This window comes from Budorcas taxicolor, chromosome 11 (genome assembly GCF_023091745.1).
Source record: "Budorcas taxicolor isolate Tak-1 chromosome 11, Takin1.1, whole genome shotgun sequence".
NCBI classification, from domain to species: Eukaryota; Metazoa; Chordata; class Mammalia; order Artiodactyla; family Bovidae; genus Budorcas; species Budorcas taxicolor.
The window spans coordinates 122,925,183-122,952,162 of NC_068920.1; the positions used below are offsets into that span (position 1 = coordinate 122,925,183).

A 26,980-nucleotide genomic window follows, 5' to 3' on the forward strand; every position below is an offset into this window, starting at 1 on the left:
AATGAACGGGTGCATGACTTGGGCTGCGGCCGACTACCTAAAACAGAGAGCCCGATGGCACCCACCGTTCCTCGCGGCCGGGGACTACGCGCCCTCTCACTACCCTTTTCATCCAGGACACTAGAACGTGAGCCGCCAGCGCGGAAGGCAAGGACGGCCGACCGAAGAAGCGCCGGCTTCCCATAGGCCAAGGTGGTACCAGGGGTGGGCTGTTCTTGCAGGAGCGGGTCGTGCATTGGTCGACCCTCCGGCCTGAGGGCTGGGATTGGTCGCGCCTCTCCGAAGGCGCCCTGGCGCGGAGGCGGGGCAGCGGAGGGCGTGACCGGCGCTCGGTCCCGCCCCAAGCGTTCAGGACGCCGGCGGGAGGGCCTCGGTGACCGACCACCTGGGACTCCGTCTTCGGAGCTGCCGCATGCGACTGTTGACGCCGCCGGCTCGTTCCGGGAGTCCGAAGGCTTCCGGACGCGGTAGGTAGCGACCGGCTGGTGCACAGGCGCGGAGTTCGGGGGGCTGCGGCCCGGCCCTCGCCCTGCGGGGGCGGGCCGCGGGGCCTTACGTCCCCTTCCTCTAAGGGCGCCGAGGCTTTAAGGGGCAGGGGGCGCCTCGTGCCTGAGCCTCCATTTTGCAGGCGGAACGGCGGATGAGGGTAGCGGCCGGGAGTCGGGGCGCGGAGGCGGGAGGCCGTCGTTGGAAAAGCCTGAGCGCGGCGAAATCTGGCCGCGGGAGCGAGCGTGTCCGGGCATCCTGTCCAAGCAGCTGCGCCGCGTTGCTGCCCGGGTTTCAGAGAACTCTCTCCTTTGCGGCCTCGCCTCGGGCGTGTCTTGTTTATTACCCTGCGCGCTCGCCCTGCCCAGGTGCTCCGGGAGTTAGGGGCTCGAGCTGCTCCTGGATCCGGGCTGCCTTAGAGACCCTCTCTCACCCGCTCAGGGTCATTCCGGCTATTAAGATGGAGACGAACGATGCCTTCTGGTCGCTTCGAATGCGGCGGCCCTCGCTGCCGAGGAGAAAATGCAATTCGTCTCACATGTTTTGCCTGGAAAGGCCACCCTTTCCAACTGTCATCACTAGAATGGTTCTCAGCCCAGGGGCACAAGTCCAAAACCTGTTTCAGGCCCTTTATAATTATTGGGTTGGGTTCGGTGTATTGTTTGTAATGAAAATGAGCGGAAACCAGCCAGTGCCACAGCAGATTTGGACCTCACTGGGAGTTTACTGGAGGGGGGTGGGGAGGGCGCACCCGAAGATAGTTGACATTCATAAAAACCCTTACGTTCCTAGACCTAGGATGTGAAGGTTGTTGTTAAAATGCATGACATAGTGTTTTGGGTCAAGAAATCAACGGTACAAGGCTTGATTAAAAGAGGTTGAGGTAACAAAATTCTGTAAAGCAATTATCCTTCAATAAAAGGGAAAAAAAAAAAAAGGTAGAGGTCATCCCTTCTCATTGTTGTTCCTTCCACCACCTGGGTCAGTCAGTTCTGGGTCTCCTGCTACAGAAAAGAGCAAATAACTCAGGTTTCACCTCTTCTGGAAAGCTTTTTAAAGGTCTTTCCCTACCCCTCAACTGATAATCACTCCTTACTCTGGTCTGCCTTTTGTAGCCTCTGTCTTTATACATCACGCTTTATTGTGGTTTCCCCAGCCCCTAGGACAGCGCTTGGAGCACAGAAGACACTCAGTGGTTGAAGGAAGCCAAAAGAAAGCAAAAAATCAGTGTAGCCAGAAGTCGACAAAACACTTTAATTCCATTAAGATGCTGGGCCAGTTATTCGTACAGGTGAGGAAAGCAATTGAGCTGTGGCTCTCAAGTCAAATTCCTTAGCTCAACCTTGTTACTAACTTTGGATAAGTTAAGGTAACTTCTTCATGCCTCAGTTTCCTCAGTAAAATGGGAGTGACAGTAGTACCTACTTCATGATTTCTGAGGATTAAATAAAATATTGACGTAAAGTGCTTGGCATAGTTCCCTGGCACAGGGAAAATGTTCCTTAGCTGTTAACGCTTGTTAGGATAAAAATAAACATATTTGAGCAGATTCACTAATACTAAACATCTGTATAGTATTTAACCCTCAGGTTCTGCCTGCCTTTTGGTCCTTACCTGTTCCTTGATTTTAAAAACATTCCTTAAGCCATTCCAGATTATTCCTCCCACTGTAAACGTATTTCCGTGGAAGATTACCTGTTTATGCATTTAAAGTACCGTCACCCACTGGAGATTGATGGAGTGCCAGATAACAGTTTGGCCAAGCATTGCAGCACTGTTTGATGCACCCTTCATGTGGTCTGTTACTGAAAATGGTCATGTAAAAGCAGAGGAGAGGGAAGCTGATGTGGCGGACCGAAGAGTTGGTTCAGACGGAAGTGGACTTGAGATGTTGTCTCTCCTTTTAACTTAAATCTGTTTTCGTGAAAAAACTGCCTCCTGTCTTTAAAGTTCACAAACATTGTGAACACTGGAAGAAGTCTTCTAGTAGCTCTGAATCTATTTGCTAGACCTTGAGGTGGCAGATGCACCCCCTAGGGGGAGGTTGCCTCACTTCCAGGTTTTCCTGTACCACTTTCTGGTCACAGGAAACAGGTTCAGTAGTCTGTTTCCTGCCAGCTGTAGGTCCCCTTGGCATGTCAGTTTTTCTTAAATTACTCGGAATCTCCAAATCAAAGACCCTGTCTCCTCTCACTTGTAACTATCACAGGAGAATTCTGGTCTCTGCTTTTAGTGTAGCTGTAGGAATCTGGAATCCTTTTAAGGAAACACTGTTCTTTCTGAAGATGCCCTCCAGTTGTGACATCCTGGCATTAACCATTAAGAAACCTGCCACAAGGTGTGAGCTTTTCCTAGTGTCCTGTTGGAAGGACCTTAAGGACTGCTGCTGCTGCTGCTGCTGCTGCTAAGTCACTTCGGTCGTGTCTGACTCTATGCGACCCCATGGACCACCAAGGCTCCCCCGTCCCTGGGATTCTCCAGGCAAGAACAGGAGTGGGTTGCCATTTCCTTCTCCAATACATGAAAGTGAAAAGTGAAAGTGAAGTCCCTCAGTTGTGTCCGACTCTTAGTGACCCCATGGACTGCAGCCTACCAGGCTTCTCTGTCCATGGGATTTTCCAGGCAAGAGTACTGGAGTGGGGTGCCATTGCCTTCTCCAGACCTTAAGGACAAGGACCATAAATTTCCTACTTTTGTCTGCCTTGCGTAAGGTGGGTACTTGATGAATGGTTGGAAAGCCGTTGTATTTCCCTTTCAGGATGCTGAAACAGGCTTACTAACTTGGTGGTTCTGAAACATTACTGTGCCTACCAACCACCTGGAGAGCTTGCTAAGATGCAAATTGTGATCCCAGAGCTCTGTGCTGGTGCCTGAGAATCTGCATTCCCAGCAACCCTGAGGTGATGCAGGTACTGCTTTTCTGTGGACAACACTTGGAGTAGAAAGATACTAACATAAGGATCTTCATTTGATTTTTAGACGTACTGGTAAACAGGCTTTGTTTTTTTCTGGCATTTGATGAAATATTGGATTTAGAGCTTTTTTTATAAAAAAATTCTGTTTTTAACACTTCCTCTATTCCAAAAATTGTTTGAGTAACCTTTCCAAAATCATTTCAGTGTAACAAGATTTTTAATAAAAGTGATTGAGACAGATCAGGTGAAAAATACCAAAGGTGAATGCCTCTCTGGCCTCTGCATTTTACTTGCGTGAGACTACTGATTTGGTTCTGAGCTTCCAAGCAGCAAGAGCAAAGAGGAGAATTTTTTAAAAATCAGTTTTGCCAGTACCTGTATAAAGTAAAGAGTAAACTGGCTACTCAGTGAAATCGCAGTGTCTGTTACAGAGACCTGAGAATTCTTCTCCAAAGAGAAATGTTCTTAATGGCACCTCCCGAATATCAGCAAGTTTCTTATCAGTCTTCACATCATGTGGCCTGATGGACTTACAGAAAACTGTCAGTACAGTAAAAGCAGTGGCCTGTGGAGCTGCAGCGATGTGGTCCAGGGCCAGCTTCTTTAGACAGTAGGAATGATTTGTGTTATGGGGCAGATGTTTTTTTGACCTTGCTCTTTGGTGGGAACAGAGTAGTGTTAGTTACTCATTGATGTCCAACTCTTTGCAAACCCCATGAACTATATCCACCAGGCTCCTCTGTCCATGGGATTCTCCTGGTAAGAATACTCTAGTGGGTTACCATTCCCTTCTCCAGAGGATCTTCCTGACCCAGGGAACGAACCCAGGTCTCTGGCGTTGCAGGCAGATTCTTTACCGTTTGAGCTACAGGGAAGACCTAGGTGGGAACAGAGGGTCCAGTTAACGGACATGTTCAGTCCCTATCATCCTCATACTCTGAGCTTCGTTGGTTGGCAATAATCTACTGCCAAGGAGGCCAGAGAGCTTGGGGTGGGGGCAGGGGTGGCTGGAAGCTCAGTTACGATCCTTGTAGATGTGGCAGTGCATCTCCTTAAAGGCCATCTGAAGACCTCTCGTGACAAGTTAAAAGATTGGCCTTGCTGTGAGGTTCTCTGTGGCCCCAGTCACAGAGAACACAGTTTTGGTTGATTTTTTTTTTAACTTCTTTATTAAGCTGGTTGCATAAAAGACATTATATATTCTCATGTTACCAGTTCTTGTCATGAACAAAAGCAACAAAAATAGTGCAGTAGTAAGATGTGCTTCACGTACAATCACACAGTAATAGGAGCTCAGGCCCCGAAGGGGCTGCAGGGCTTGCGCAGCCAGGGAAGGAGCAGGTGGAAGGGGGTGGCTTTGAGCCATGGGCCTCCCAGTCTCAAACCTCCCGCACAGCGTTCCTGGCAGCCACCCCACTCTGAGGCCGGCCTGGGCCTCTTGTGACTGCCACTCTTGTTGGCCTCCCCACATACGTCGTCACCTGCTTTCATACTGCCTCCCATGCCTGGACTGGCTTCTGCCTTTGAGCCCCTTTCTGCCATCCATCTAGTTCCCCCAGAAGCCTTCCAGCAAAACTGACAGTGCTGGGTCCACCCCACCGCCCCCTCTTTCTTCCTTGTGTGAAGATTCATGTTGCTAGAGAAAGGGCAGCACGGAGAGCCTCTTTGTCTGCCTCTCCGGCCTGATTCTGCCACTGTGTGTGCATGGCATTCATTGACCGCTTACACCTATGGCCTCCTACGGAAACAGCTCGGAGCTTGAGGGCTTCAGCCCCTGAACTGGTAGGGCTGGCTCAGGCAGCACCTGGCCTCCATGGCTGGCACAGGTGCCCTCTGCGCACCCAGGTACAGAGATGGGTCCCACGGAGAACCTGGCTTGCTGGGCAGAGTTGCTGTAAAATCAGATGGTTTGTGAGCTTGTGATTTAGAAATTCCTGATCAGAGGAGGATTGCCCCTTAAGTTGAGCATTTGTACATTTGAATGGTTTAGTTAAGAACAGAGCCAGCCCCCTTCAACCTCCCCCCCTTTCCACCCACATACGGACTTCCAAGTTCTCTGTTCTCCATCCTGGACAGGAGTGAGTGGGAGGAAGTCCTAGCAATTGTGACAGGCCTGCACAAGGAGTGTGCGGCCAGTACCAGGAAGGGTCAGATGTCCAGACTTAACCAGTTAGTGTGACCCCATACATGATATATGAGCATATCTTCACTGTAGAGCAAGAGTAAGCCAAGCCTCCATCATTCGTAATTTCTTCTGGTAGGTTGTACAGTCTCTGCGGGTCCTGGAAACTGACAGAATTCTAATACCAAACTCCAAGTGGTCCCTCTCCTGGAGTTTGCCCAAACTCATGTCCTAACTCAAAAGTTAGTTGATGCTATCTAACTATCTCATCCTCTGCCACCTGCTTCTCCTTTTGCCTTCAGTCTTTCCCAGCATCAGAGTCTTTTTCCAAAGAGTCAGCTCCTCGCATCAGGTGGCCAAAGTATTGGAGCTTCAGCATCAGTCCTTCCAATGAATATTGAGGGTTGATTTCCTTTAGGATGACTGATTTGATCTCCCTGCAGTCCACAGGACTCTCAAGAGCCTTCTTCAACACCACAGTTGGAAAGCATCAATTCTTCGGTGCTCAGCCTTCTTTATGGTCTATCACATCCATACATGACTCCTGGAAACCATTAGCTTTGCTTATATAGAGCTTTGCTGGCAGAGTGATGTCTCTGATGTTTAATATGCTGTCTAGGTTTGTCTTAGCTTTCCTTCCAGGGAGCAAGCATCTTTTAATTTAATGAACGCAGTCACTGTCCACAGTGACTTTGGAGCCCAAGGAAATATAGTCTGTCACTGCTTCTACTTTTTCCCTTTCTATTTGCCATGAAGTGATGGGACTGGATGCCATGATCTTAGTTTTTTGAATGTTGAGTTTTAAACCAGCTTTTTCACTGTCTTCTTTGACTTTCATCAAGAGGCTCTTTATTCCCATTCACTTTCTGCCATTATAGTGGTATCGTCTGCATATCTGAAGTTATTGATATTTCTCCCGGCAGTCTTGATTCCAGTCTGTGATTTATCCAGCCTGGCATTTCACATGATGTACTCTGCATATAAGTTAAATAAACAGGGTGACAATCTACAGCCTTGTCATACTCCTTTCCCAGTTTTGAACTGGTCTGTTGTTCCGTGTCTGATTGTAACTGCTGTTTCTTGACCTGCATACAGGTATCTCAGGCGGCAGGTAAGTGGTCTAGTATTCCCATCTCTTAAAGAATTTTCCACAGTTCGTTGTGATCCACACAGTCAAAGGCTTTTTTGTAGTCAGTGAAGTGGAAGTAGATGTTTTTCTGGAATTCCTTTGCTCTCTCCATGATCGACTGAATGTTAGCGATTTGCTCTCTCATCCTGCAGCTCAAGTGGCTTGTCTCTTGACTTGGCCAAGCACAGGGCTGAACTGGTGTGTGCAGATCTTTCTCAGAGGGGAGGCTTGAATTCATTGTTTCGTTGTCTGTGCTCAGAGCCCTCCAGTCACTCAGTCCAATTTCTTGTCACTTTCTTGTTAGAAAGGCGGCTGACTGGGGCCTCTGCCCACCTAGGAGCTGCTGACCTCCAAAAGCACTGTAAATACAGTGTGTGATCAGAGAGCAGGGACGACCCACAAAGAGTAGCGGATTGTTCAACGCTACTGACAGCATTGCACATTTTCATCTGAGCAGTCCATTTGGTGTTCTGGAAAGGAGGAAGCTTGTCTCACTGGAAGGATTCAAGCAGAATCCCCTTCTCCACCCTCACCCTCAGAGGGGTGAGAAGAAACGGGGATGTGTAAAATCCAGAATCTGTGTGGAAATGAAAGCTGGACTGTCATGCAGTGTTAAGATGCCCACCTGGCACTTTCCCACAGAGTTGAGCCCTTTATCCATTTGCTTGGCTGATGATTGATGTTTTCAGCAGTCATTCCTTCAAGGAGTGTTCCCCATCCCAGTTGATTTCTCCCTTTTTTGTTTTCTGTAATACTTAATGTACAATTTGGATTGAACACTCATGGTAGACTTTTTTCGTTTCACATAAATCTGTTTTAATTCTCATTTTAAAAAGCTTGTGTGGCACAGGGAAAATACACCTTGATTTGTTAGGCAGATTAATAAGTGAGATTATGAACAGACTATGTATCCAGACTGAGAAAATAACCACCTATAATCTGTCTTTTCAGAAGTACCATTTCCATGAAAATCACTGAATTTCAGACCTCTCCTGGCTGCTGAAGGACTTCTGGCGACACTGTTCACTTAGTTCAGGTTTGTATCTATGCTTGAAAGTTACCTAGCAATATCTCTAGAGGGGCTTTTAATTCTAGCCCACCACTCATCCCCAGGATGAAGAGATACCTTCTTTTTGAATAGTGAAATCCAGACAAAACAGATCAAGAACACATTGTTAAAAAAAGACAGAGATCATTTCTTTGTACCCCTTTATTGCCCCAGCATCATCTTATTCCAGTCCCCTATCATTAAGACCACATGCTTTAGTGAAGGGGGACCAGGAGAGTAAATATGGATTAGCCACCCATCATGGCCTGACTCTGGCCATTGAGAGAATGTCTAGAAACGGAGCAAGAAACTGGGGCCTCTGATTAGGTTCAGCCTTCACCCTAATTTTTCCAGCTGGTGGGCTCAGCTTGTTCCTATAATTGTGAAAACAGTTTGCTGGTCGTTGTCTTCATGTGCCGTTTCTTAAGTAGCCACTAGGTGAGGACGTGGCTCCAAGAAGGTCTTTCCCTGTGGGACTTGGTCCCTTACTAGTCTCTCTAACCCTCTTCTGCTTTGTGTGTCTGTTTTGTACCTTGTTCCCCAGTTGGTTCATAAAGAGCTTGGGTTCTGGAGTCACTCAGGCCTGGATTTGACTCTGAAAGGTTTCCCCGCTCTGTGAAATTAGGATAAGAAGACCCACCTCCTGTGGGAAACTAGCATGCTCTCAGGCCACAGGTGGGAGTGTACCAGATGCCCAAAGTACCCGTGAGTCCCCTTCACCTCAGCAGTTTCCTCTGACTCTTGATACTGTGGGTGTGCTAGTACGTGTGCAGTGGTGTGTGTGTGCGTGCTTGTTCATCTCAGCATTAGTAGCAAAAGGTTGGAAATCACAGAAATATCCACCAGTAGGTGGAATAAGCTAGCGTGCATCCTTACAGTGGAGTACAGTGCTGGGTGGGGGCAGAAAACAGGAGGCGCTGGCCGTGCACTGCTAAGGAAAGACCTCCCAGGTATTTCATTTAAAAAAAGACGCTGGATTCCGAACAGCGCGTCCTGTATGGTTAACTACTTCCGTGTTAAAGGGGGCAGTGGGGGAAGATGAAATAAATTTTTGTGTTTGTCTGCATATACATCAAGAGATGAGAAACGCACACAGCATTAATTAGACCTACCTGTTTTTTTGTGGGACTATCTGGTGGCAAATATTTTTGCTTGATTTATATGAAAAATTGGTGGCTTCGTCTTCCTCTGTTGGACTCCTTTGTTCCTTGTAAGGTGCCTTGCTTCACTAGTTCTGTCTCCTCGCGGCGCCCCCGCCCCACCCCACCCCTGTGCGCAGGCGCTGTGCACATGCCCTGTGTCCTCTAGGGGGAGGGGAGGGAGACTTGCATGAGCAGCGTATTCTGTATCTGAACCACATGTAGCCGGATCAAGGCAGCCGTTCTTCTGATGAGTCCCTGTGTACGCGATGGCCATGAGAAGGTGGTAAGCGTGCACATGACCTGTGTTCTGCTCTTGGCTTGCTGCTGACTGGAGCCTCGCCAGTCCGCCAGGCCGGGCAGGACACTTGTTTTCCAGGCGCGCTGTCCCCACCAGTGGTGTTTCCGGTGTGAGGGCCCAGCAGGATGAGCCCCCTCTGTGGCCGCCTCCACCTGCTCAGGCTTCCCTGCTGCCCCAGCACCTCCTGTTGCCATCAGTGCCTTCTTGTCTCTGAGGAAACGAGGCTGTTTCTGGCCAGGTTTTAGCTTTGAGGTTGGCAGTGCATTCCAGGCAGCTGCCCAGATCCTGGGCGCTTGCGCTCCCTTGCCTCCCTAGTCCTCCTGGAGGTCTCCTGCCCGCCTTATCCCAGCCTCCTCCGGCCCTGGCTCCCAGCAGAGCCCTCGCCTGCGCACTCAGGCTCAGGGTTCCCCTCTGTGGTCCCTGAAGCTCCTGTTGCAGTGGCTCTGTTCTCAGATCCAGCTCCCAGGTCGTTCCTTCCCTCGCCCCGAGGGCTCACCCTGGTTCTCCCCTCGCTGCTGCCTGTGTACTTCTCTGTTGTTGTCACATGCGTGTATGCCCTGTGACCACTGCCATTGTCATCCACCCGGACTTCCACGGCTTCCCTCAGTTACCCGTTAATTGCAACCCAGGTCAGCAGGAGGACCGTTGGTGCTGTAGACCTGGCCATCCTTGGAATGAGAAGTGCCCACCTGCTCTACAGCCCAGGGTGTGGCTTCCCGACTGCCTCTCCTTTGTCGGCAGAGCAGGCACTGTGGGAGCCCTGCGCTCAGCCACAGCCTCAAGTAGAACAGTCAGAGCCAGGCTGGAGCCTCTTGCCTGCTGCTGGGGTGTGGTGACGGCAGCTGCTGCAGCGCTGGCGCAGGGAGGGCCCCAGCCAGGCCCCTGGTCCCGTGCGGCTGGGCCAAAGGGACAGGTGCCTGTGTGTTCAGTCACCCAGTCATGTCCGACTCTTTGCAACCCCAAGGACTGCAGCACACCAGGCCTCCCTGCTCCTCCCCATCTCTTGGAGTTGGCCCAAGTTTATATCCATTGAATCAGTGAAGCCATCCAGCCATCTCATCCTCTGTCACCCTGTTCTTCGGCCTTCAGTCTTTCCCAGCATCATGGTGTTCTCCAGTGAGTCAGCTGTTCGCATCAGCTGGCCAAAGTATTGGAGCTTCAGCATCAGCCCTTCCAATGAATATTCAGGGTTGATTTCCTTTAGGATTAACTAGTTTGATCTCCTTGCTCTCCAAGGGACTCTCAAGAGTCTTCTCCAACACCATAGTTCAGAAGCATCAATTCCTCAGTGCTCTGCCCTCTTTATGGTCCAGCTCTCACATTCCATACATGACTGCTGGAAAGACTGTAGCCTTGACTATGTGGACCTTCGTCAGCAAAGTGATGTCTTTGCCTTTTTACACACCATCTAGGTTTGTCATAGCTTTCCTGCCAAAAAGCAGTTGTCTTCTAGTTTCATGGCTACAGTCACCATCTGCACTGATTTTAGAGCCCAAGAAGAGAAAATCTGTCCCTGCTTCCACATTTTCCCCTTCTGTTTGCCATGAAGTGATGGGACTGGATGCCATGCTCTTAGGTTTTTTTAATATTATGGCTCAGACAGCAAGGGTGACTTTAGGCAGGACCAAACCTTGACTCAGGCTTCCCAGTGCTAGTGGTAACGAACCCACCTGCCAGTGCAGGTAGACACAATAGACGTGGGTTCGATTCCTGGGTGGGGAAGATCCCCCGGAGGAGGGGATGGAAACCCACCTCAGTATTCTTGCGTGGAGAACCCCATGGACTAGAGGAGCCTGGTGGACTATGGTGTAGGGGGTTGAAAAGAGTCAGACACAACTGAAGCGACTTAGCACACAGCACAAAGCTTGACTCTGGTTTGGACTTGGGTTGACCCTCCTGGGCATCTGTTGGGTCTCAGGGTGCATCTCGGGGTGCAGGTGTTTACAGTTGGCCTTGCCCTTGCTGGGGGCAGGTATGATAGGATGGGTTCTGGCTGCATAACAGCAGAGAACAGGAAAACAGCTCCTGCATCCCCTTTGGAAGGGTCTGGAGCTGAGGAAAAGCCAGACCTCTGTTTTTCTTCGAAGAAGTAGCCATCATTTGTTCTTTTGGCCAAAAAAAATTTGTCTTAACCATTAAGAAATAAAAGGTTTCCTGGTCATGGAAGCAGGAAATTTATCTTTCTCTCTCCCTTTCCCATCTTGTAGGGAGCTGAGGCTTCAGCAGAACCCTCACCCAGGGACATCTCAATGGCCCTGGGAGCAGAAAAGGCAGAGGGGGAGGCATCCTCAGACACGAAGGCCCCTTCCTGTGGGAGCTGGAGCCGCGGGGAGCAAGAGCTGAGCCCCGCAGGGCCTGTGCTCGGGGAGCAGCCGCCACGCCTGGAAGCTGAGGGAGGACCCGCCTCTCCTGTTGGGGGCACCGAGGGGCTCCCTGGCCCTGCCTGCTATGGTGGGGTTGGCCCTGGCCCCTCCAGAGCCTGCCAGCCACCAGCGAGCGGGGCCAGCAGGGAGCCAGCAGCTGGTGGGTCTAAGCCCACTTTCAGTTGCGTGCCTTCTCCTGCTGGCCTGGAGACTGGTGATCTGCCCTCTGCGGGAAACCAGGTAGGCACCAGGGTAGTGGAGCTGTCCTTTGAGAGTTCACTCCAGCACTGTCTCACCATCTTACAGCTTCCCCAGCGCCCATGTGAGGCGGGGAGGTAGGAGAGCTCAGGTAGCTTGGATGTGCTGATTTCTGTTCTGCAGGTTCACAGACAGGTGGGCTCAGCAGATAGCTCTGTCCACAGCATCTCCTCTTCCTCAGGAGTGTGACTGGTGACCTTTTGAGGATTAGGGATGCTGTGACCAAGACATCCTGCCCAGAGGGCAGGCAGGGGAGCTGCGGTGGGGGAGCCATGTCCTGTGTTCGACTTGGTGAGGTGGAGGCTTTCTGGGGCCCTTGGGGAGATGGGAAGAAGGGTCCAGGGACATGGGCTCCTGGGGGCTGTACCCCACTAGGCCCTTGGGGGCCTGGCAGCACTGTCTCTGGGCAAAGAGGATTTCAGGGGCCTCCTGAATACAGGCAGCCTCGCTTAGAGGGTGTCATGTGGAGCAGGAGTCCTGCCTGTCTCTGACCTCGGGCGAACCACTGGATCTTGCAGGCCCTCAGGACAGTTGGGGAGGTTGCCTGATCGACCTGTCCCCCCCAGCTCCGACAGCCTGTGGTGGTCTGCCTGCCAAGACCTTTCACGGTGGCGGCTCTGATCTGTGCCGTGTCATCGTGGCACTGGCTGCCACGTGCTGCTGCCCGGAGCCCTGTGACATGAGGAGGTTCTAAGCATGACTGCCTGGGAGAAGACAGAGGCTAGGCCCACCTGCTGGGGGCCGGGGCACTGTGAGGCTCAGGGCACCTGAGGCAAACTCGGTGAGGTGGGCGGCAAGGGAGCGAACAGAGATGGGCTGTTTGTGAGCGTCAGTCTGCTGCTTGCGGCGGCGATGCTGTTTGTTGGGCTCTCATTGTTCACCCTGGAGCTCATTTAATCCGCATAGCCTGAGGAGGCGGCCACCAAGCCCGCTTTGCAGGTGAGGGAAGTGAGGCTCAGAAGTGAGAGAAGTGAGTCTGGGAGCTGGCAGCTAGGGGGTGGCCTCAGGGCTGTCTGGTTCCAAAGCCCACACCCTAACCTCTAGTGCCATCCTGCCTCCCTGAGGGTGGTCTCTTCACGGAGCTGATTAAAAGTCTGAGTGAGGAGGCTGGGGTGAATGACTCATTTTGCCACTGTTGAGTCACCGCTGGGTGTGAGTCGAGCCGGGTGGGGCCTGGTGGGCCGCCTGACTCCCAGGTTCGGATGTGTGTCCTGTCAGCAGCAGAATTACTGAGGTCCTGCTTGCCCAGGGCGCGCTTCTCAGAGGTTAGGCAGTGTGTTCCAGCTTCAGCACGACAGAGCTATTTGAGTTCTGCTCGCTCCCGAAGGAGGCATCTGTGCAGGAAGAACTGGGGAAGAACGGCGGTGGGGGTTGGGGGGATCAGCTCCGGAAGGACTGTCTGCTTCCCTCGTCTCCATCTCCAGCCGCACCCTCGCTGTGTCTGACTCTCGCACAGGTAGCAGGCTCTTTTCAAGAACTTTCCTCCGGGTCATCTGGGTCCCCAAAACCACCCGAGTTGTCCCCGAAGAGAGAAGTCTGGCTCGCCTGTTTGACCTTTTCCTTCCCGCTTGTCACTGTAGATGGAGACCAGGCTTCCTGTCCCGGAGGTGCTGCCTCGGGCTCGTGCCATTCCCAGAGCTGCTGCTGTTTACTCAGGACACGATGCTGACACCGAAGATGACCCGTCCCCTGTGGAGTCCCCGCAGGTGCCAGACCTCTGCCCACAGTCTCCCATCTCGGGCTTCCCGTGCCCGTCGAGGTGGAGGTCGGCTGTGAGCCCAGGGACGCCCGCGCCACCGTCTTCCAGTTGCAGTGTGTCCGCCTCCTCCCCAGGCAGCAGTCTCCAGGGTCACCAGGAAAAGGCAGAGCCTCAGAGTGGCTGCCTCGCCAAAGTCTCCTCCTCCCTGGAGCTGGCTGTCCCGCCGTCAGCGCCCTCGGTGGTAGGCCCTGGGCCTCAGCTCCAGTGGTTGCCCCAGCCTGTGTCCTCAGCGGGGGATGCCCCCGGGCTGGGCAGGAGACGCCTCTCCTTCCAGGCCGAGTACTGGGCCTGTGTGCTGCCCGATTCCCTGCCTCCCTCCCCAGACCGCCACTCCCCACTCTGGAACCCGAACAAAGAGTACGAAGACCTGCTGGACTACACCTATCCTCTCAGGCCCGGGCCCCGGCTCCCGAAGCAGCTCGATAGCCACGTGCTGGCTGAGCCCGTCCTGCAGGACTCGGGCATAGACCTGGATAGCTTCTCTGTCTCCCCGGCGAGCACCCTCAAGTCACCCACTAACGTCTCCCACAGTTGCCCACCAGCCGAGGCTGCTGCCCTGCCGTTCTCTGGGCCCAGAGAGCCAAGCCTTAAGCGGGGGCCCTCTGGAGTACCCCAGAAGCAGGGTGGTGTGGGGTTAGCATCTTGCAGCCCCTTTGCCTCTACCCCCAGAGCCCCAGGCGGTAGGACCACTCCTTGGGTGAGCAGAGAGCCAGCCCGGAGGAACCTGAGGGACTGGCCACCTGTGGGCAGGCACCTTGAGCTGGGTTCTCCACACCTGAGGACAAGGGACAGAGGGTGGTCCTCACCCAGGCTGGAGAGGGAGAAGGGGACCAGCCAGGGCCTCGGGCGCCTCACCTGCACGGAGTCTGGATGGAAACCCCAAGAGGAGGTGGAAAGTGACGACGAGTATCTGGCCCTACCCACTCGGCTGACACAGGTTTCTAGCTTGGTTTCGTATCTGGGCTCCATTCCCACCTTGGTGCCCCTGTCCACGGATGCTGCTGAAGGGCAGAACTCCCTGGATGTGTCGGACAGTGATGGGCCAGCTTCCCTCCCGTCAGACTCCAGTCAAAGCCAGCTTCCCTCCGGGGCTACCCTCAGAGGGTCCTGGAGCGCTGAGGACCAGAAGCACTGTTTGCTACGCTCCGTCATCCATGCAAGGCGCTCTGCCGGGGAGGGCAGCCTGGTGAGCGGCCAGGCCCTGGGGGTCTCCTCTGGACCAGTGAGAACCTCCTGGTCGGCAGTGTTGGATCCAGATGCTGAAGGGCAGCCTCCCAGGAAGGGCGGAGAGCAGGGAAGAGAGTCCCTCGTGCAGTGCGTGCAGGTAAACTCGGTGTCTTTGGCAGTGTTGCCTTCTTCCCCTGTCCACTGACCTCGTAGTGAAGCTTGGTAACACTGAGCACTTAGGTGCCAGGCACTGTACTGCGCCTTCTGTGCCGTCCTGATGACTACGGGCGTGCTCTTGTCACTGCTGGAGGAAAAGGCAATGAGATGTTAGGTAATCTGCGCCTGCATGGTCAGTGAGGGTAGAGCCTGTGCTGCTAACCACTCCCCAGGCTGCTTGACCTTGAGGATCAAGAGGCCCTCTGTGCTCAGATGCCTTCAGGAAGGAGAGGCTCAATAAAAGTGTTTTCTTGGCCAAAAGACTTCCCAGAGCTTTAATTTGATAAAAGGCTGTACCTGCAGATTTGAGAGTGTCCGGTACACTATTGCCTAGACTTGTTAGACTCTTGTGGACCGTGAGAATGTCAGGAGGTGGAGCTAATACTGCATGGAATGGGGCTGTCAGCGCCAACTCTCCTGGCTCCATCTCTTCAGTTTGCTTGTTGGTAGGATGTGGAGCTTTGCCTCTTTGGTCTTTGTGTGGGTTAAATGAAATATTCCATGTCACGGACCTTGCACAGTCCCTCACATAAGGATGTTCAGGTGTGCAGCTGTCCACTCACTGGGAGAGCCCAGGGCCTGCCTCCTGCCTGAGCGCCCAGAAATGTGTCCACAGGGCAGCAGGGCAGCCAGCCGAGGGCTGTGTCCCCAGGAGTGACATCACAGACATTTTCTAGCGCTCAAGGAGGGCTTTAACCTGCCCCGTGGTGTCGTGTGGACTTTATTTGTACCGTGGAGCAGGTGGTACAGGTGTTAGCATGTGGAAGAGCGAAACTGTGGGGTACAGGCCTGGGCTCACAGCCCCTGGTGAGTGGCTGGCAGGAGTCTGGGGCCCGGCTCCCTGGGCGCGTAGGAGCCGCACAGGGACAAGCAGCTTCAGTTCAGTTGTTCTCAGGTGTAGGATCAGGTCAGTCTTGGTCACGGTCCCATATCCTATGTCCACATCTTCCCCAGGAGCAGTTCTATAGTCAGTACAGTGCTGACCGAGGAACTGATCTCTGTGTCAGGCAGGTCCCTTCTGGGCTGCTCTTTCCCCGCCACCCTCTCCCTTCGCGTGCCCTCCTCTGTCCCTGCACACAGGGCTGTCCCTTCACAGACTGAGGGGACACAGAGCCAAGGTGAGCCCTCCATGTTGCCCTGGCTGAAGTCTGGAGTCACGGGGTGGGGACAGACCGGGAACAGAGAGGAGACAACTGCTTGGTGGGGAATGCTCTGGAAAGGTGCAACCTGTAGCCTGGGATCCCCCAGATATTTTTAGCCTGTGAAAATGTAGCCTGCGGTTCCATGGGTGACACACGATTTATTTGTCTACACAGACATTTTGTTGTCAGCTGGAAGAGCTGATCCACTGGCTGTATAACGTTGCAGACACTACTGACCACCTCACTGCACCCAGATCCAGCCTTACAGGCCTCAAGTCTTCTCTGCAGCTTTACCGGGTAATAAGTGGTCCTGGTTTCTGACTGTTCACTCACTAGAGTGGTAGTAAATTACTTGATTAGAAGGTAAAAGTTCAAATGACTGATGCACAGTATGTCACGATCCATTGACTTTTACCTGAAATCTAATTGGAGAGCTTACTGGAAATCTAATTCTTTTCAAATCCTCAATGCTGAAAAACTAACATGTATGAGTTACTTCCCAGACCAAGTAGAGCTTGAAGAAAGTGCATTTTATCTATCTTCAATCCAGAATACTTCAGGATTGTTTGCAGTGTGATTTTCCAAATGTCTCAGGCTTCCCTGATAGCTCAGTTGGTAAAGAATCTGCCTGCAATGTAGGAGACTCCGGCTCAATTCCTGGGTCGGGGAGATTCCTTGGAGAAGGGCTAGGCTACCCACTCCAGTATTCTTGGACTTCCCTTGCGGCTCAGCTGGTAAAGAATCCGCCTGCAATGTGGAAGACCTGGGTTTGATCCCTGGGTTGGCAAGATCCCCTGGAGAAGGGAAAGGCTACCCACTCTAGTATTCTGACCTGGAGAATTTCATGAACTACAGTCCATGGGGTCACAAAGAGTTGGACACAACTGACTCTCTTTCCAAATTCTCAGGGATTGATAGGCAGAGATCTGCATTGTTAGGAAATCACAAGACTATTGAAATTAAGTAAAATTAAAAGGTTAGGTTTTTCAGTTCTGGCCACATTCCGAGTGTTTGGTCATCACATTTGTCTGGTGGCTACCATATTGAATAGAGCCTTTAGAACATTTCCATCATCGGAGAAGACTGTTGGACAGCCCTGACTGGTATTTTTAGGATTTGAGCTGAATTGCACTGACTCCAGAATACACACAAGGCATTTTGATGGTATTTAAACCAAAATATGACCCAGTTTGCTTCTCAAGGTATTGGCGGGGGGGTGTAGGGGTTACCTCTTTTTAGATTTTGTTATTTTAACGATCTTTTTGTGGGTCTTGGTTAATTTTGTAACGGGTGTATTTTGTGACATTTTGTGCTGTTCTGGCATAATTATCAGTAGGCCCTCTTCATTCTCAGAAGTGTTCTGAATTGGATGATAAAGTATCAGTTGATACTGATATTCACATCAACTGAGCCACCTGCTGGCTTACAGCGCGTCTGTCTGGTTGACCAAGTCTTTCTGTCGCCTCTGCTGGAGGAGCAGGGGTAGTGTTTGTGGCCTGAACTTGTGCTTTAGTCCAGTTTTCTGGGACAGTTCTTTGAATAGGAGTGTGATTTACTTGTGACCAAGCCAGGGCCACACCACCCAACTCAGAGCTCCTTCCACACCCAGGCAAGGGGGGACCCTTTGTTTTCCAACTTGGAGCCAACTAAAATTGAGGGGCAAAGCCTTGCCTGGGTGGGCCAGCTGCTCTACCCTCGTGGGAATGCTGCTTCCTGCTGCGTGGAGGGTGGTTGCCAGAGTTCCTTTCCCAGAGCACGCTTGAGAGAGGAGAGGAAGGCTGAGCGTGACGGCCTGCCCCCAAGAGGCCCAGGGCAGCACCACCGTGGGGAGAGGGCACTGCTTGGAGTTTGGACCTACTGGGGTGGCCGTTCCAGAGGGCCCCCGCCCCACTCCCCTCAAAACAGGTGTCTCACAGCAGCTCTGTTCCGCCACTTTATCCCTCCTCCTGTCCTCTGCGTGTCTCCGCTGCCAGGCCAGTCACATGCACCTGTCTTGCTTTGTGGGTAGGGCTGAGAGCTGAGCTGGGAGTCACTGCCGGTTAGCGAAGCCTAGCCTGCTTGTGTCATCCACACAGCTGTGTCACCAAGTGGGGCCTCACTCTCAGCACTGCTGCACACAGAATGGTGCCTGGCTCACGCCCACTGAGCTACCTGGAGCCTACTTAGATACCAGACATAAGCACGTGTACGTTGGTTCACACGTTTCACTTGTGACCCTGTCTTGTGTATTTTGTCTTAACACAGTGGGTTCGTGGCAGCATATAAACTGCAGAGTACTAAAGAAGAAAATCATAAGTACAGGTAATTAGGGCAAACAAAAACAAGACAGGGATATAGTAAATCCAGAAGTAAAACTGCAGCTTCAGAATGTGAACTGCACCCTGTGCTGAAGCTGGTCATGGATGTGACTTTACATCTTAGCAGCTGAAGGAAAAACCAGAAACGGCTACAAGGCTTGGTACTGTAAGGGGAAAAGAAATTAGCTGCTCAAGAGACTCACAGCTTCCCTGACGCCGTCCCACGGCCTCAAGTCCACAGAGAGCGGGACAGGGAGGACGTGGGGCAGGCTGCAGCTGCCTGTGGCCACACTGAAGGCGCCTCTTTGGCTCTGCGGGTCCACTAGAATGGAAGACCATCTCAACAGGCCCGTGAGCTTAAAGGGGACCCTGTGAGGTGTAGCCCACACAGGAATCCCTGCCTCCAGGCTGTTCAGGAGCCAGGTTCTGCCAGGGAAAAGAAAACTCTGCTTTTGTCAAATTGTAAACAGAAAAAAAGGATTCACTCTGGGTTTGCTTTGGGCTCAAAGAAGATGAGGTTAAACTACGGCACAGTTTACCTGGGGAATCCTGAAGACTGGGCGGGTTAAAGGGGAGTCCAGCTACCAAACAAAAGATCCTTGTTAATGACTTTCGTGAAATGGTAGTAATGAAGCTTCTTCCTGTTTTTTTCTGTTATGCTATAAGCAATTTAAGAAAGATATAGATGAACACCAGTCCCTGACGGAGAATGTCTTACAGAAAGGGGAGATCCTGCTTCAGAGCCTACTGGATAATACCCCAGGTGAGATGCTTGGGTTTTTAATTTAGCCGGTGCTTAATACCTCTCAGTGCAAGTCCGGGACCCACTTTGTCACCAGGCGGAGCCTGTAGTACAAGAATCCCTCGTGTCCACACCCGTTGCCTTTGATTCCCACAGTCGACTGCCAGCTTCTCGCATCTTCACGGCCCCACAAACACGTGATGAGGCAGTCACAGCCCTGCGGGTGTGAGAAGTCAGGCACTGAGCCTGCAAGAAAGATGCACTTGTTTTTCTTTAATATGTATTTGGCTGTGCTCGGTCTTAGCAGCATGCAGGAGCTTTAGCTGCAGTGTGCGAACCTTGCTGCTGCATGTGGGATCTAGTCCCCTGACAGGGATCAAGCCAAGGCCCCTGTATTGAGAGCACGGAGTCCCAGCCACTGGACCACCAGGGAAGTCCCAAGAACTGAGCTGCCTTTAAGCTTCTGCCTCTCTTTGGTGGAGTCCTTGGGGGGCATGCTGGCTTTAGACCAGCTCCCCTTAGCTTAGGGGAGCCAAGGACACAGTGGGGAGCCTGCAGGGCTCCCTTCCTTTTGCCCTGCAGGCTGAACCCCTCTCTGGTTATCTGCTTTGGGGGAGGATTTGTTCCAGGACCTGAGAGCAGTCGATCTGTTCTTTGGGAAGACTGACGGAAGAAGTGAACTGATGAGAAGGGGACAGGTGGACGGTGGTACACAAACTAAGCTTGAGCCCCTTTCGCAGGATGGATTCCCAGATTAGAAAGGTGTGAAAATCAGACTCAGAGTGCATCTCAGGGTGCAGGTGTTTACAGCTGGCCTTGCCCTTGCTAGGGGCAGGTATGATAGGATGAATATGACAGGAGAATGCTAAGGTGAAGCAAGGAATTGAGGGGCCCCTCAAAGCAGTCCCTATGTTTCTGTAAGACTGAGCAAGCAAGTGCTGAAAAAGCCCATCTATCTTTTGCCTCAGTTTCGGAGTGAAATGGGATTTCCACTGGAAGCAAAACAGTGTAAACAAAAGTGGGCAGGATCCACTGACCTGAGAAGGGAAGAGGTGGCGCTTTTCTGACCAGCAGTGGTGGGTGGTGTGTGGTAGGGAGGTGGCGCAGTGCCCCAGCCTGAGCACTGCTGACACGCTGGGCCATGTGATGCTTTGCCGTGAGGACAGCTGTCCTGTTGCTGCACCGTGTTTATCAGCATCCCCGGCCTCTGCCCATTAAACGCCAGTAGTACACCACCTCGGTTTTGACAACCCCAGACATCTCCAGACACTGCCAGATATCCCCTGGGAAGGAAGAAACAACCAGGACTGAAAACTGAGCGTGGCAGAGGGGTTTTGCTGGGGGGAGCCACTGAAGGGTTTCAGCAGGCATGACTTACCCATTGTCAGTCACGTGAGCCCACAGCAGTCCCTTGCCCTTGGGACACCTTTGCTTTGGCTCATCCACTGTGCTCTTGCATTAAGAGTTTTAAAATTTTTATTGGGGCAGAAATTTGGTATGCCAAGCTCCTTTGCCACTTGTTATACCAGCACTGTCTTGAGTACTATGTGCCAGACACCATGCCAAAGCCATTGACATTTTTTCCATTTCATCACAGCCCCATGAGGTGAATAGTTGATACTCACTTCACAGAGCGGTGGATCTGCATGGGGCCGCTGGGCTCCAGTCCCTGTGTGCTGATTCCCGACTCAGGCTCCTGCACCTCCACACACAGCAGCATAAAGACCTCAGTGCCAGGAAGTTTCCTGGAGGCCACATGTTAACAGTGGGCTTCTTAAAAGCTACAGGTTGTTCTTGGACCTTCATTTAAAAATCGACAGTAATACTTCTCAGTACTTAATTGGTAATGATGTCCCACTTTGCTCTTCTCTCCAAAGGAGTCTAGAGGTATTTTACTGCCTAAATAAGAGACTTTTTTTAGGGAACTCTCTGGTGGTCCAGAGGGGAAGAGCTGGCGTGCTCACTGCTGTATGCCCAGGTTCAATCTCTGATTGGGGAACTAATATCCCACAAGCTGTGCATGGCCAAAAAAAAAAAAAAGATGCTTTGGGATATTTTGTGGTTTTCAGATCTGTATCCAGACTCATTCAGATGGACACCATGCCCCTCCCAGTTCTCTGCTTGGACTAATAAGGAACTTGGCTGTTCTGTGAAAATCACAGGTTCCCCTAGACATCCACAGGGTCTTCAGCTAGGCGCACAACTCTTCCCTCCAGATCACGCTGTCAGAGTCAGTGGAGCCCGAGCATGGACACCCCAGTCCCCACAAACTTCCTCAGAGCCCGCTTTCATTCTCAGCCATAGGCAAAACCTGAGGGACAGGTCAATCAAGTTAATTCCTTCCAAATGTGTTCATCTCAGCCTCCAGCTAACGGGTTTTCCTTTGGTCATCTGGCAAGTTTTCACTACATTTTGACCTGGTCACCTTGGTGCATGAAGTAACAGTCCTGCCTTACGCCCTAACTCCTCATTATCCTAGATCAGACGACTAGAACCTATTGACATCGAGCTGAACCAGGCCCCTGTATGCATGTATTCAGTGAAAACATCGAAGTCTCAACTGGGAAAGAGAATTTCATCACTGTTCCAGCTCTCCTTTTGTTTGGCCCCAACCAAATGTTCTAACATTTTAAAATAAAAGTTCAAAAAACAAAGGCCCCCTGAATTCCACTGACCCCACACAGGACTGTTCACATGACTGGTGAACTTGGAGGAGAGAACCACCCCTCGCCCTTACAGGTGAGCTGTGCCGTGCCCTGGCTGTGCTCCTCAGCCTGCCCTGCTGGCCGTTCTCAGGTGTCAGGTTGGCACTTTGCCCTGATGCTGCTGCACCGCTGTGGCTTCCCTAGGGGCTGACCTCCACAGCCTGTTCCTCCTTCCACCCATCCGTCAGCATCCTCTGCAGAGAACACAGCTTCCCCTTTCCCTTCCTCTGCTCACAGATGTTGCAGCTGTGGCAGGAAATTAGGGAGAGGGTGAACACAGCTGATAAAAGGCACAGGAAGCAAAAGCAGCCTTTGTGTTTAACAAAGGAAGTTGAAGTTTTTAAAAGAAAAGCCTGCTGTGTGTGATGCACTCTGAACCTGGCCCCTCCCTTCCTCAAATACTTGGGCTATAGAGGTTGGAATCTTGGCCTCATGAACCATCTTGTCTTAGCCTGCTTTGAGGTAATTTTCTCTTGAAGTCTATTTAGGACCCACCAAAAAGGGTTCACAAGCGATCCCATGTTACGTTACCACATCACCCATATATGTGCTAAATGACAGTCCCACAGCCAACAGAAGCTGACAGGATCTGGCAGCAGGACCCAGAGTCCTCATGGTGGCCTGCTGTTTTCATTTCAGGCTTCAGCCCCACAGGATCTGGGTGTGAGCCAGGGGTCTTATCTCTAAAAGTCAGATAATACCAGTCATCAGACAACCATGTCTCGTGCATTTTTGTGAATTGTGTAACTCCACAGAGTGGAGCCAGTGAAACAATTCAGCATCAATCACAAGTTAACAACATAGATTCCGCAGTGCAGTTCAGTCCAGGGGAGTATTTTTTTTTAAGTGGACATTGTGAAACCGGCCATGTTCCTGCTTTCTGCTACACCCTGGTATGTTCCTTGAAGGTACGCTTGTGTTGTCTCTTTGCCCTTACTGCTTTAAAACTCATTTGTTAGTGTTAAAGGATGTCCTGGGCAGGATCTCTAGGCAGCCCAGCGCGCTGGAGAGACACGCGGATCACCTGTACGACACCATCTTGGCCTCCCTAGACACACTGGCCGGCTGCAACCTCACCCCCGACAGCACGCCAACGGCACACAGGAGCGCCGGTGTGAAGGGGATTAGCCTGGTAAGTAGAGCAACCCCAGAGGAGAAAATTTGTCCTCAGACTCCAGTGCCTGATTCTGGAACAGAGTTTCTGCTGGAATAGTTGGCTGTTTCTTAGAAGCTTCTTCAATTAGAAAAGCTACTGAAACAAATGAGAGGCTGGGAGAAGCCCCTGGAACTGAGCTGCCATTGCCAGGAAGTGGGGCGGGGGGCGCTTTCTGTGACGATGGAAGCGGCACGTTCCGTTGCTCACTTTCAGCCTTGTGCCTGCTGAGGACTAGGGTGCTCTGTGCTTCCATCTTAAATGGCCGACGTGCCACCCCTCCCCACCCATGGAAACAACTGGAATTTACCTGTACCAACTTTCTTAGGTCTGCACATGTGCTTCTCTGGTACAGGCTGCCTCTATCCTGTAGGCTCTTCCCACCCAGCTTGGGTGGTGCTCCATCTGTAAGCAGCTCCTGACAGTGCCAGGTAGCCACAGGGATCCTGAGTTACAACTCCCCACACCTTCTTTTCCTGAAAACGCTCTCTGTAAGCGTCACACACCATTCCGCTCCAAAAAAGGGCCAGGGGATGGATAGATGGGAGCACCAGGCCTTGGAGTTGTCACAGATAGCAACAGAAGCTGGGAGCAAAGAGGGACTGCTGCCCACTGTGGGGCTACCACATGCCGCCACGAGCACGCTGCTTCTGAAACTTCTACAGCCGAAATCTGGCGTTTAACTCAGATTTCCTGGGAGAGAATTCACTGTAGATAAAAGAAGGTAAGGGGTAAATCCAGGTATGTCAGGAGCCAGGGAGTCCCTGTATTTGCATTAAATAAATCTAGATAGTCATTTTAATTCTAAAATGAATGCAGATGATTGCCATGTCACTTCTTCCTCTGCAGCATTCTGCCTGTAACAGATGCTTCTCTTTCTCTTTAGGCATCTTCTCTGGATGAGATGTAATAATCTGTCAGTCAAAATGTGGCTATTGGGAAACTTTCGGAAGTCCTTGTGAGAGCCATTTAATATTGAAACCAAGGGGGAAATGTGACTCTAATGTGCTAGCTTTAAAATGCCTTTCTCTTCCCTGAAAGTAAGGGCTGTTGAGTTACTGTTTTTATTTAAATGAGTTCTTTCCAGTTAAGGTTTTCCTTTGGTGCTTCTCTACTAAGAGCATGTAGCTTTGCAGTTGTTGATAAAATAATGCGAAGGAGGCTTACAGGATTTCCTCTCCCTCCGTCCAGTTAAAAAGAGGAGATGGAACTCCTAAACTAGTCCATGTACTGAGATCATTTAAAGAAAGCTGGTATGAGAAAGAAGGTACCCAGTACTTGGTATTCTCAGACATACAAGAGGATCCAAGAGACGACTAAGCTTATAAATCACTCTTTGAAGAATGTAGAAGACACTCACTCTCTCCAAATTAATAGGAAGTTTTAAACAAATAGAACCTCTGCAAATTATTTTGAGCTGCTAAGATACCTTTTATCATCTTAAGTGCTCAGGGCTCCATCTGCCTGCCTAACATTTTAAAGGAGAATGTGATAGGGGCTTAAGAAGCTGCCATTGAGCCCACTAATGACCTGCCTTCAGGGTACCTCCAGGAGGAGGCATCCTCCACTCCTCCCTGTGAAGAGTCAGAAGGGCATGGATAGGCTCACACAGCCTGGTTAAATAGCTATAGAAGTTAAGGCTGTTCATGGTGAGGGGAAAAGGGAATTCTTTGTTGCTTTGGGAGCTGACATGTGAATACCCTGGGCGGGGGGACCAAGGAGCAACCATTTAAAGCCAGCTCTGTAGCTTTTTAAAGTAAAATGATTGGCCATTGCTGGTAACCACACATTCTGCAAAAAACAAGTGCTTTAAAAATGTTTTATTGGGCTGTGAATGTACACGGAAGGAGGAAAGCACTTTCCCTGTTTACTTGTATTCCAGTAAGCTACGACCTGAGGAAAGGGTTCTCCGCACTTAAATATGTGGTAAACACTTCACAAAAGTCAAAATCCTTTCTCAAACTCTATAGATTCTCACTTGATGGAGGGTGCTTAAGAAAGGAAGATAACTTTCATTTATAAAGAAATGGACAAATCACCTGAACCCAGAGCAGGTAACATTGGAACAGTTACTCTCATAAAGCAGTCTTCTGATATCCCTCAGAATAAAATACTAAATAGAAAATTACCCTCTTTAAGAGAAGTTTAGAACTTAAAGCTGAGCAACTTAACACCATCTCATCCATCTCTGAACCAAAATCCTCAAGAGTTTAAACTGGAAAATAAACTGTTAATAAGTTTTAATGTTTAAAGATTTTAATTCTAAAGGGAAACTATAAAATTCAGTAACAGTTATATAAAGGAGTATTTCAAATGCCTCTGCCATTCTAGTATTTATCAAAATGCTTAAAGGCATAATTTTGATTCTGCTGTCTCAGTTTTAATCTTGGTTCTGGACATAGATTTAAAAAGACAAAACACCTTCCTAGCAATTATTATATATGTAAAATAGTCTTAAAGGCCTTAATTGGTAAAGAAGGCATATCTAAAAGCCTCTGTTCTTATTTCACCTTCTCTTGATGTGACTATAAATTGGTACATGCCTTTCCAGTGAGTGTGTTACAGGATAAGCCCTTGGGAGTTAAACCCATTTATTTACTGACATTTTGCTAGGCATGAAAATGCCTTAACTAGTTAGCAAAAAAATTGTTTCTATAGGGTTGTCATCTTCAAAGTGACCAATGGTATTTTACAGTAGTTGAATGCTGGAAGTGCCATTCGATCTAATAATTAGCTTCAGCCGATGGAAATTTTCACAGACTATTTTATTTCAGAGTACCCTATTTTGTAAAAAAACTGTTCCTTTTACAAAGTGATGATCTAAAGATATTTTTGTTCACTTCCTTTGCCTACTCTGGACCTACTCATGAATATCACTGAAGAGTATCAGCACAGCTATTAATGGTATCTTCGGCAGTGCTATAGGTTTAAGACCTCCCTTAAAACTCAAGTGGAAGTCGTTTCTGACTAGGCAGATGCTGCCAGCAGCATTTCGTGAGCAAACACGGCCAGGTTTGCTTCTAGCAGCCCAGCTGGCCAGTGCTCTGTGGTACACATGAGCCTTAAGGACAGCAGTGGCTCACAGTGGCTCATCATGTAGTTACAAAACCCCAAGTTTACCTGTAGTATAATTCCCTAGTAGTCCCTTAAAGTAGCAGAACTTAAGTCCACAGGAAAGTGGCAGTACTGGGAGCTAGACTGGCAGTTTCAAAACCTGGGTTCTCGTTGCAGCTCCATGGCTTAAGCTCATCTGCAAATAGACCATGTCAGTACAATGCTATTTTGAAGCTTAAATGGGAACACAAAGAAGGGCAGATGTGAAACATGCTGCAGTGACAATAGACATGCTAAAGTTAATTTTGGTCCAAAGTCAAAAAAAGTCATTGCTTAGACCAGAATGGCCATCATTCTGCAAGGATTTCCAGAGACTGACTGCTTAGGTTTAGAACATGGGAGCTAATTCATAGCAACCACTTACAAAATACAGCAAGCGATAATTCCCTTTACTGAGTGAATGGATTATTAAAAGCCCATAATGTAGCTTGAAATATTTGTACTTGAAAATGGGGGGTAGGAATGGGAGTATTTTCCCCCCAAACTGCATTTATTAAGAGAGTAGTGAAGCATGCTGAAACATCTTGTCCCAGTCTTTGACTACCACAAGGAAAACAACACTAGAATTTTCAAAAATAAATATGTAAATATGCTTACACCTCAAATTCACATAATTTTTTTGCTAACTCACCAAGAAAAAGCTGACAGTTTGAACAACTTGCTGTGTAAAACAAAAGAGCATTACATTGTCTGAAATTTGTATCATCTACTTTAAAAATGTTTCTAAATTATTTGTTTGTACTGCATTGATAAGGCAAAAAAAAACCTTTTGAAGCATTTAAAAAAATTTCACCCAAATTGACTATTGGTAGCTTGAGGAGTTTTTCAGTTGCCTTATGTGAAGATGAATAGACCCAACAAGCACATCTATAATACAAAGTAAACTGTGATTTTATTGTGAAATTCTCATAGATGGAAAATTAA

At 50.2% G+C, this 26,980-nt stretch overlaps 1 protein-coding gene across 3 annotated transcripts; it reads left to right on the forward strand.

Annotated features, from left to right (window-relative positions):
* The first annotated feature begins 344 nt into the window (after window positions 1-344).
* Window positions 345-26,909, forward strand: CEP68 (centrosomal protein 68). 3 transcript variants are annotated; one of them, XM_052649015.1, is made up of 8 exons: window positions 345-467; window positions 7,604-7,688; window positions 11,348-11,743; window positions 13,342-14,844; window positions 16,220-16,342; window positions 19,009-19,105; window positions 22,749-22,921; window positions 23,829-26,909. In XM_052649015.1, the coding sequence occupies exons 3-8, from the start codon at window positions 11,390-11,392 to the stop codon at window positions 23,850-23,852; spliced, it is 2,274 nt and encodes a 757-aa protein (XP_052504975.1). In that variant the 5' UTR covers window positions 345-467; window positions 7,604-7,688; window positions 11,348-11,389; the 3' UTR covers window positions 23,853-26,909. The 3 variants fall into 3 exon arrangements, with proteins under 3 accessions (XP_052504975.1, XP_052504977.1, XP_052504976.1); XM_052649017.1 differs by lacking the exon at window positions 11,348-11,743; XM_052649016.1 differs by lacking the exons at window positions 22,749-22,921; window positions 23,829-26,909 and adding an exon at window positions 21,564-21,697.
* The last annotated feature ends 71 nt before the right edge of the window (window positions 26,910-26,980 follow it).

Bases quoted from the DNA above. Each gene is read 5' to 3' on its own strand.
- CEP68 (XM_052649015.1), top strand. From the start codon at position 11,390: ATGGCCCTGGGAGCAGAAAAGGCAGAGGGGGAGGCATCCTCAGACACG. The intron at 11,744-13,341 runs GTAGGCACCAGG...TTGTCACTGTAG, and splicing joins TGCCCTCTGCGGGAAACCAG to ATGGAGACCAGGCTTCCTGT. The intron at 14,845-16,219 runs GTAAACTCGGTG...TTGTCTACACAG, and splicing joins CCCTCGTGCAGTGCGTGCAG to ACATTTTGTTGTCAGCTGGA.